Source organism: Arachis ipaensis, chromosome B02 (genome assembly GCF_000816755.2).
Source record: "Arachis ipaensis cultivar K30076 chromosome B02, Araip1.1, whole genome shotgun sequence".
NCBI lineage: Eukaryota > Viridiplantae > Streptophyta > Magnoliopsida > Fabales > Fabaceae > Arachis > Arachis ipaensis.
In genome coordinates this window covers 16648888-16660324 of record NC_029786.2, presented here as the reverse complement: position 1 = coordinate 16660324, position 11437 = coordinate 16648888, and the positions used below count along the sequence as shown (strand labels likewise).

Sequence of the window (11437 nt, the reverse complement as noted above, 5' to 3'; positions counted from 1 at the left end):
TTTGCTTTGCGACAAGATTGCAGTTGCCAAGTCGCTCGCTAAATTAAACTTGCGACAACTTAGCGACAAATGTATTTCGCCCGCTAATCAGCGACTTGAAATCAGCGAACGAAGTGTGTCAGTTGTTAAACGGTCGCAAATTTCTCGCTACTTAGGTCATAGGTGCTCAATATCCGTATTTCCACTTTAGCGACTAATTAGCAAGGAACACTTTCCTAGCTGAATGATATATCTGTTGCGACGAGTTAGCGACGACTATTTTCTGTCGCTACCCTAATTTTGAATTTTACAATATTATGCGACAAATTAGCGAGAAACGAATTGCTCGCTAAAAATAAAAACTTTCGCGACAAATTAGCTAGGAATTTGTCCATCGCAGAATGCATTTCAAGTCTTTGTGATGGATTAGCTAGGGACATTGTTCCTCACTAATTAGCCTTTTCACACAAAGTTTATTTAGCGACAAACTAGTGTGTGAATTGTTTCTCGCTAATTGTATATCAAATACTTGCGACGAAATAGTGACAATAATATCCCTCGCTACTTTACTTTTATTCGATTGAACTCCTAAGTGACTGATTTGCTAGAACATTGTCACTCGCTAATTAATTTGCGAGAAATTAGCGAGAAAATTTTCCTCGCTCTTTTTTTAGCTACAAAAGTCAATCTGCGAGAAACAAACTTACTCGTAAATCTCTCGCTAATCAGTCATTTTTCTCAAGTTCGGGTATTTTGTGACCGCTTATTAATTTTGTCGTTAGTGCGTCACTAATTCCTCGCAAGTTAGTGACGGATTAATGACAAAAAATATTTCTCGCAAAAATTCGTCGCTAATTTGTCAAATTCTTGTAGTGAAAGCAATGAAACTTTGCTTTCTTTGCTTAATTGTTTTGGACCAAACTTTGGTCTCTTTAGCAAAGGTTTCAATTGGGCTTGTAGCAATAATGATTTAAACTGGCCCATATAATGTGATAACAATTCAGCCACACAAACTAAACATTTTTTTTTGCATCAATAATGAATGTATTTATAAAACACTTGAACTTGCAACATTTTCTTTTATTTTCGGCCCAAACATAACCTGCATAGCAAAAATTAATTAATCAACATATATGAATTAATATTTTTATAATTAATTAAATTAATAATGTTTAGTCATCACAAATGTTAACTTAGAGTTTTCCAAACTCATCAATCTCCCTCTTGATGACAAACATTATTAAAATTGAAATGGAAAGAAATTAAAGATTAAAGTATAGAGTACTCCCTTTGAATATTTGAATTTCTCTCCCTTTCTAATTGTCACATGGCTCCCCCTAAATGTATGCTATTTTACCAAAGGAAGCTTTATACCTGTAACTTTAGAAATCAAGTTTAGGTAACTATGTTATTCAACATATTAATTTTTGAGATGTTGAATGCTTGATTTATGAGCAGAATTGGATGACAAATAAAACTCTTTTGTTATCATAAAATAATTTTTCTGCTCAATTTCATATAAAACAATTAGGTACAAAAATTGATGTTTTCCTGAAGCTGCTTTTCAAGCCCTTTTGAAACTATTTTCCAATAAGCAAATCAGAGCAAATTAATTATAGCAAGAAAAATATTTTTAAGTATGATCATCTCAAACCATAACAACTATGCTTAAAGGAACTGCCAAAAATAAATTCAAAGCAGCAACATTTTATCAAGGTAAGTCAAAAGCATCACAATCCTAACAAGTAGGTATTTTACCAAAATAAATCAATTAAATTACAAGCATTAAGAAGCATTAATCAAGATAGAACAGGTACATAATCAACCTCAAACATATCATCTTAACAAGATATTAAAACATGAAACAAGGAAGATCATGAATCCTCAAGAGGATTTCATCCCCTGTTTTGTGAATTTCAATTTTTCTACACTATTTCTCCCCCTTTTGGCATCAAGGGGCACCTGCAAAAAAAATGACATAGAAAACAAAATATGCAAAATATACCCAAAATGTTACAAGTGTATCATCAAGTCATAGGTCCAACAGTATCCAAACAGACAAAATAGAGTATCAAATTGAGCCTAAATATGCCAATATCAAATACTAAAAAAAAAACAGATTAATCATCAAATAAGTGAAGCTCAGATTCGTCAGCCTCTTCGTCACTACTAGCACCCAACTCCTCCTCAAAGCTCTCCAGCATCAGACTTACCCTATCCTTGCACCTTATCCAAGCCCTCTCATTTTCATAGGCTAGCTTGTGGGCCGCCTTATGGGATTGTACCATTAGCTCTGACATGTTTGAGAATTCAGTGAGGATTTCTTTGATTGATTCTGTTGCCTTGGAGGACTCAGGCCGACTCTCAAAATCACTATCCGAAGCTACAGATTTCTTCCCCTTGGTTCCCTTCACAGCTCCTCCTCCTTTGATCATAGATACCTTGTTTTCTACAGCCTCATTTAGGAGATCAATTTTAAAATATTCAAAAATACTTGTTAAAAACATGCCATAAGGCAGATTCGTCTTTTTAGTGCTCTTAACTGATTTTCACATGTATTTGATCATAAGATAACCAAATGATATAGGAGTAGATGTAACAAGAGCAAAAATGATGAGAGAGTCAGAAAAGGTTACTCTATTATGGGAACCGCTTTGCGGGGTCAGAATGTGGGTGATGATCCTGTGAAGCAGAGAGTTGGTAGGGCCGAGTGCTTTGTGGGTAGAAGTAGTGCTGTCCAAGTCAGATAGGTTTTCACAGATATGTTGCAGGACGATTTTGTACCTGACCCCAACCTGGGAGTCTCACTTCTCAGCCATATAAGCTCTTGGCCCCGCATCCGTATAGCCCAGGATAATTCCAATTGTCTCAGTGTTCAGTGTCATGTAAACCTTCTTGACATAGGAGTGGATGGTGCCATCAATCAGTCGCATGTTGGCATAGAACTCACGTACTAAACCGGGTAAACCGATTTCTGGATGTGGAGCAGTGGTGTCCATTGGAGCAGTTCAAACAGAGAAGAAACATTGATCCCTTTGTTGGTGAGTGAGTCGAGATTGATGAGATAGGTGGCACAGAGATGGCGCTTTTCCAGAACCTCCTTATGGAATTCATATGAGGCGCATGAGTTGAACCTGGCCGGATCAAAATGAGAGTGTGGTTTGTTGAACTTGTTCTTGAAATCCAAAGACTCCAGGTTTGCTGGCTCCTTGGTATTGTGCAGTGCGAACCCTTTTGTTTTCTGGGAACTCCTTCCGGGTGTGGCCTTCTTTGGTGGTGAGTGTGGCGGTGAAGGAATGGGTGAGGTGTGTGATTCTTCTTCTTCCTCCACGGAAAATTTTTCTTTCTTTTTCCTTGAAGATGTCTTCGTAGCTATTACCTTCCTCCTCATTGTGTCTGTGTGTTTGGATGGTGGGGAGGGAGAAGATGAAGAGGTAAAATGGATATGTATGTGGGTGTGAGATTAAGGAGTGGAAGGTTTTTGAGAGAAGAGAAGTCTTTCACTTTTTCTAGGGGCGATTTTCTTTTTCATGATAAAGAAATTGGAGAAGTGGAATAGGAAGAGTTGAAGAAGACCGAATTGAGTGAGGGAGTGGGAAGGTTAGGGACGTAATAAATGTGGAGTGGAGAGAGAATTGGAGGGAGTTTAATGACCATTTATGAGCGGTCATTGCCCAAGGGAGTTTCTCTTTTATTTGAAATAAACTGAAAAGTTGTTTCCTAGAATCAAGGGATTAGATGAAAAAGAAAGATTTAATTTGACAATAACCACTTCCAACAAGATTTGATGAGACAACAAAGAGAGATTGTGATTTACCCAAAAAGCAACTAACAAAACGGTCAAAGTGGGGTCAAAGAAATTTGGTGGCGCCCATAAGGATTAATTTCTGCGCAGTCTCTCCCTTGATCATAGCTCTTCCAATACTCCCTGATTTTTATCTCCTGTTTTCCTATGAGATAAAACTGAGCAGAATCAAACATTTTACAAGTTATCAATAGAACTTAAATCAAACATTCCCAAACTTTTTCTCAAAGTGCAGAATCTGTCTTCACAGAGTGATTTTGTAAAAATGTCAGCAAGTTGGTCTTCAGATTTTACAAATTGAATATCAATAGTATCTTTTTGCACATGTTCTCTAATGAAATGATATTTAATTTCAATGTGCTTGGATCTTGAGTGCAGAACAGGATTTTTTGAAATGTTTATAGCACTCATATTATCACAAAATAAAGGTATACTATTGATCTTTAATTTGTAATCTTCCAACTGCATTTTTAACCAAATTAGTTGTGAACAACATGCAGATGCAGAAATATATTTAGCTTCAGTTGTGGATAGAGCCACTGTGGCTTGTTTTTTGCTTGACTACATGTTGAGTGAGCTTCCAAGGAAGCAACACATGCCGGATGTGCTCCGTCTATCCACTCTATCTCTCGCATAATCTGCATCACAAAACCCTACTGCACAAAAGTCATCAGATTTAGGATACCACAAGCCATAATCACTAGTTCCCTTAATGTATCTAATGATGCGCTTAACGGCCGAATGATGGGATTCTTTTGAGTGAGATTGAAACCTTGAGCATACACCCACACTTTGAACAATATCCGGTCTAGAGGAGGTAAGGTACATAAGTGAACCTATCATTCCTCTATACTTTGTTTCATCCACATCTTTGCCATCATCATCCTTTTCAAGTTTTGTATTTGGATACATTGGTGTTCCCATTGGTTTGGAACTTTCTAGGCCAAATTTTTTGATAAGTTCTTTTGCATACTTTCCTTGGTGATTAAAGGTACCACTAGGAGTTTGTTTAATTTGGAGGCCAAGAAAGAAAGTTAGCTCTCCCATTAAACTCATCTCAAACTCACTAGTCATGAGTTTTCCAAACTCTTCACACAAGGACACATTGGCCGATCCAAACACAATGTCATCCACATAAACTTGAACTAGGAGAATATCATCATTAGATGCTTTAATAAATAAAGTAGTGTCGGTGGTACCCCTTTGAAATTTATTTTCCAACAAGAAGGTACTAAGCCTTTCATACCAAGCTCTTGGAGCTTGTCTAAGGCCATAAAGAGCCTTAGAGAGTTTGAAAACATGATTTGGAAATTCTTTATCTTCAAAACCCGGGGGTTGTACCACAAACACTTCTCTATCAATAAAGCCATTAAGAAAAGCATATTTTACATCCATTTGAAATATTTTAAAACCCTTATGGGCAACATAGGCAAGAAGCAACCTAATTGCTTCCATTTTTGCTACCGGAGAAAAAGACTCATCAAAATCTATACCCTCTTCTTGATCGTAACCTTGGGCCACTAATCTAGCCTTGTTACGAACAAATTTTCCATCCTCATCTAATTTATTTTTAAACACCCACTTAGTACCCGTAACTTTCTTACCATCCGGATGAGGTACTAGTGTCCAAACCTCATTCTTGTCGAATTGAGCCAGCTCCTCTTGCATAGCTTTGACCCATGATGGGTCTTCAAGAGCTTGTTTTACATTGTTGGACTCCATTTGTGACAAGAAGGCAAAGTTGCTTGGTTCAGATTGTCTCTTGGTTGAGGATCTTGTTGTTACACCTTCAGAGGGGTTTCCAATGATGAAGTCATGAGGATAACCCCTCATAGACTTCCACTCTCTAGGCTTTCGGAGTGGTGTTGAACTTTGATGAGCTTCTGCGGGTCTTTCTGTTTTAGTTTCTCGTGCTGGCTCAGGAGACAAAATGGAAATGTCTCCTCCAATCTGACGAGACAAAACTGGACTAGCAGATTCTTCATTTTGAGCAGACTTGAAATTTTCTTTACTTGTTCCAACTTCTTCACAATTGGAATCATTATCTATCACAGTACTGGGAATTAAATTAGAATCACAAAAAGTAACATGTATGGATTCTTCTATGGTCCTATGTTCTTTGAGATAAATCCTATATGCCTTGCTAGTGGTGGAGTATCCAACAAACATCCCTTCATAGGATTTTGGATCAAATTTACCAAGGTTTTCTTTATTATTAAGTACAAAACATTTGCATCCAAAAACATGAAAATACTTAAGATTTGGAGGGGTTCCTTTCCATACTTAAGATTTGGAGGGTTCTTTTCCATAGCTCATAAGGTGTTTTCTTCAACCCTTTTTCTAATAATTGTCCTATTCAAAATGTAGCATGCTGTATTTACAGCTTCAGCCCATATAAATTTAGGAATTTCATTATTACAAAGCATGGCCCTAGTCATCTCTTGAAGGCTTCTATTCCTTCTCTCAACCACCCCATTTTGTTGAGGGGTTCTAGGGCATGAAAAGTTATGAGCAATTCCAAAGTCATCACAGAATTTTTCAAAGTCTTGGTTTTCAAATTCTCTTCCGTGATCACTTCTCAAATGAGCAATTTTTAAATCTTTTTCATTTTGAATTTTCTTGCAAAGGGTTGAAAAAGCATGAAAAGCATCATTTTTATGAGCAAGAAAAAGTACCCAACCAAATATAGAGTAATCATCTACCACCACAAGACCATAGTGTTTACCTCCTAAACTTTGAGTTCTTGTTGGACCAAAAAGATCAATGTGTAACATCTCTAATGGCCTTTTGGTTGAGATTCCATCTTTTGATTTAAAAGAGGATTTTACTTGTTTGCCAAATTGGCAAGCATCACAAGTAAGATCCTTATCAAACTTGATATTTGGAATTCCTCTAACCAAAATTTTCTTGACTAGCTTAGAAATTTGATACATGCTAGCATGACCCAACTTTCTATGCCATAGCCATTTTTCATATTCAAGAGAAGCAAAACATGTTACATTTTATTCTTTCAAGTCTTCAAGAGTCAATCCATACACATTATTGTACCTTTTAGCTTCAAATAAAATATCCCCAGTTTTCTCACAAACAACCAAACATACAAACTTTCTAAAAATAACTTCAAAACCTACACAATTGGCTTACACTAAGTAAATTATGCTTCAAACCATTTACAAGAAGAACATCATTTATATAAGATGAAAAGCTTTTACCAACTTTCCCAACAGCCACTATCTTTCTTTTAGCATAATCACCAAAAGTGACAAATCCTCCATCATATTCATCAAGCTTTATGAAGAAGGTTGTCTTTCCGGTCATATGCCTAGAACATCCGATGTCCATATACCACATATTCTCGTTCCATTTGGATGCTAGGCATACCTGTTCAACGTGGTCATCCATAAGACAAGGTTGAGACTTGGTTTCGGATTCTTCATCATCTTCTGAATCATTTTCCAGATCCTCCCATGATGCCATCAGTCCCTTTTTCTTTCCTTTCTTCGGCTTTTCTTCCTTCTTCAACTTAGGGCAGTCAGATTTAAAATGCCCTGTTTCTTTACAGTTGTAGCATGTCACCTTGCTGAGATCTTTCTTCTGTTTTCTTGAACTGCCTCCTTTGCCTCTTTCCTTGAGCTTCACCATTTTCCTAAATTTTTTGGCAAACAACACAAATTCATTTTCAGAATCACTGGATTCATCATCCAAGGGGTTAGTCACAGATGTAAAAGCAATTCCTTTCTTTTTTAAATCTTTTTTCAAATAAGTTTTTTCAAAAGCAAGAAGGTTTCCTCTCAAGTCATCATATGTCATGGAATCAAGGCCACTACTCTCAGAGATTATTAATGCTTTTGTTTTCCACTCTTTTGTGAGACATCTCAACACTCCTCTTACTAGCACAGATTCAGGATACTTGATTCCCATAGCATCCAAGCCGACAATGATGATGTTGAAGCGCTCAAACAATTCATCAATGGATTCTCCTTCCTTCATTGCAAACATTTCATACTCTCTGTTTAACATATCTATTCTGGTCTTCTTTACAATGGTGGTTCCTTCATGAGTCACTAGAAGTTTGTCCCAGATTTCCTTTGCCGTTGTGCATCGTGATACCCGTCGGTATTCCTCGAAGCTGATAGCACAGTTGAGTAAGTTGATGGCCTTGGCGTTGAGTTCAACCTTCTTTCTGTCTTCTTCAGTCCAGCTTGCTTCTGGTTTAAGAGAGATAACTCTTTCGACACTTGTGACGGTTGGATATTGAGGACCCTCCAGGATAATCTTCCAAAGTCTGTAATCTACTGCTTGCACAAAGATCTTCATTCTTTCCTTCCAATAGGTGTAGTTTTTCCCATTGAAAAGAGGAGGTCTGTTGCTTGATTGTCCTTCAGTCAAGTTGTATGACACCAGATTTGAGCCACTGTTTTCTGCAAAGCTTGATCTCTTTGAGACCAAGCTCTGATACCAATTGATGGTTTTCAGTGGCTAAGAGAAGGGGGAGTTGAATCTTAGCCCCTTTTTCACTTGATAACACTTGCTGTTCTTTGAAACACTTTCTGAAGACTTTTTGCCTTTTTGTCTCGTAACTAGCCATGAGAACTTTTCTTTTGTCTCGTATACAGCCACGAGACTTTTCTTTTTGTCTCGTCGATCAGCACGAGATATTTTTAGTTTTATCTCCTGTGCAGCAGAAACAGAAATGGAGTAGAAGAGAGAGGAAATTACACCCAGATATATCCTAGTTCAGCTGCTAAGTGCAGTGCAGCCTACATCCAGTCTCCATCACAAAGATGATGGAATTTCACTATGATCATCATTTATTACAAACACCAATTCTCCCTAGGAACTACCCTTCCTATCTGGACAAGTCCAGAATTCTAAACCCAATCCTGAACTTGACTTGGTCACTACCAAGCTTTCAACTGTAAAGTGCTAACCCAACTTATAAGGGGATTCCCACAGAATCATGAAACACAACACAGATGTACAAATGAACTCTAAGGACATCTATGACTTTTTCTTTTAATTTTGCACTCTCTGCCTTTTTTCGCTCTATGGCTTTTTCATACAAACCTCACTGTTTGCCTTTTTCCATGAGACTCAAGACAGACAAAATTAAACAAAAAAATTACAAAATAAAAAATTGAAGGAGAAGAAATTCTGTTAGCTTAGGTAGCTCTGAGAACCCTGTGCTTTGCACTCTCACTCCTTGAATCAAACCCTGACTGTTCATCCTTACTTATAGGGAGAAGCCTCCAAGGTTGAAACCAAACAAAACAAGCCAATCTTCTTCTTCTTCAAACAGAACCGGTTCGGCCAGAGAGAGAGAGAAGAGATAACCCATGCAAAACCCAACATGCAATTACCTCTAGTCCTTCCTTGGTCACCAACAATCATCAATCCGAGCCTTCCATCTTGCCTTGCTCTCCAAGATGAACTCCTAGCCCTTGATGCATGCTTGATGATGACAGCTTCATTTGCTCCAATCTCTGCCTCTTCCATCACGTAGCCACTGTAGCTACCTTCTGTGGTGGTTGAGCAGAATCAAAGACAAGCCATCCCTCCAAGGATCTTCTTCTCTGACCGAAATCTTCTTCAACTATTTTTGGTATGGAGAAGCCAAGATCTCTTCACCAAATCTTACCATAAATGAATGAGAATCTTAGCCACAGCATACTTTATGTTTTCTTTTTCTTGCCATCATTGTGATGATCTTGTAGCGTGCATCTTCTTCTCTTCGGTGGCTAGCTTTAGCTTCCATGGTTGCTGTATAATGACCGAAAAGAGAAGAAAAAAATGAGAGAGAGGAAAAGAAAAACACTTAAGTGATCTTGACAAATTAAAAAAAATGATTTGCTTTTACTTCCCTTTGCTTTAGGTAGCGTGCCTCATTAAGGCAACCATCAAATCAATAACAATTTCTCTCTCATTGTTCCAAGGTCTGCATTAACTATCCTTAATAAAATTTTGAATTTCATCACTTGAAGGAAAGAATGAGATCTGTTGGAAGCAATGAAACTTTGCTTTCTTTGCTTAATTGTTTCGAACCAAACTTTGGTCTCTTTAGCAAAGGTTTCAATTGGGCTTGTAGCAATAATGATTTAAACTGGCCCATATAATGTGATAACAATTCAGCCACACAAACTAAACAGTTTTTTTTTTGCATCAATGATGAATGTATTTATAAAACACTTGGGCTTGCAACATTTTCTTTTATTTTCGGCCCAAACATAACCTGCATAGCAAAAATTAATTAATCAACATATATGAATTAATATTTTTACAATTAATTAAATTAATAATGTTTAGTCATCACAAATGTTAACTTAGAGTTTTTCAAACTCATCATTTTTGTTGATGATTGTGTCTTTTTTACTGCTTGTACAAAACTAAACTAATTTCGATTCATTTGTGTGTCAGTTGAGGTTCAGTTGATGCTGCTATTAAGTTTTGACCACGTTTTTTATTCCTTAAGTAATTTTGATTCATTTATTAGTTTATTTGAGGTTCATTTGGATTCAGAAATGAATTCGATGTATTTTTGTTGATGATTGAGTCTTTTTGACTGCTTGTTCAAAATTGAACTAATTGAATGGAACGGAGTAGAATCTAATGCCATTGAATAAAGTAATAATGAATAATTTCATTCTTCTTTACTAAAAAATTTGGCCAATACTTATTAGCAGTAGCAAGTGAACCTCAATTAGCACACAAATGATCCGAAGTTAGTTTAGATTTGAACAAACAGTCAAAAAGACTCAATCATTAACAAAAACACATCGAATCCATTTCTGGATCCAAATGAATCTCAATTAAACTAAGAAATAAACCGAAATTATTTAAAAAATAAAAAATTTAGTCAATACCTATTAGCAGCTTCAAGTGAACCTCACTTAACACTCAAATGATCGATCGAAATAAACTAAGAAATGAATCGAAATTATTTAATGATGACATCAGAGAAAATCAGAACCAATAAAGATGTTAGAATGTTGATGTATGTTATTGGCGACGATGATAACGAAAGAGAAAGATAACAAAAAAAGAAAAGAAGAAGAAGAAGACACAACATCGAAGAAGATTTGCCGTTTACGTTAAAAGTGGGAAGTTGTTTAAATATAAAAGTCTGTTATGTAGCGCATAGATGTAGAGAAGATTATAACAACTTGGTTGGACTTAGTAAGTGAAATCACTTAGATGCAGAGCATTATTCATTTTTTTAATCCATATCAGTTAATATTTTTAAATTTTAAAATTTTAAATCTTAAGTTATAATTTTAAATTTTAAATATTCTAAAAATAAATATAATAAAAAATAATTTATTCATAGAGGATTGTGGCATGTAGGTGTAGATGGTTTTGGATGCATGTTGATTAGGGCAATAGCGCATAGGTTGTAGAGTTTTACAATGTGGCACATATTCACTTAGAGAGGATATTAACGAATTTAGTTTTGAGAAGATTTGGAGAGAAGGAAAAAATATTTAGAAAGATTAAAGTTAATTTATGAGTTTTATTGTTAATTTATGAGTTTTATTTTTCAGAGTACGAGGAATTTGGATGTCTTTATCAACTTTTTCAGAATTTTTAAAATTCTTTATTTTTAAATTTTTCCAAATTGAAGGGTTTCATCATATTTCAATTTAATTAATTATCTTT

General features: G+C 36.0%; 1 protein-coding gene across 1 annotated transcript; it reads right to left on the bottom strand.

Moving 5' to 3' along the window:
- LOC107626956 (zinc finger CCHC-type and RNA-binding motif-containing protein 1-like) lies at positions 3820-7426 on the bottom strand. Its single transcript, XM_016329838.1, has 2 exons — positions 7166-7426; positions 3820-3942 (listed from the first exon to the last, which is right to left on the bottom strand). Exons 1-2 carry the CDS (start codon positions 7424-7426, stop codon positions 3820-3822), a joined length of 384 nt encoding a protein of 127 aa, XP_016185324.1.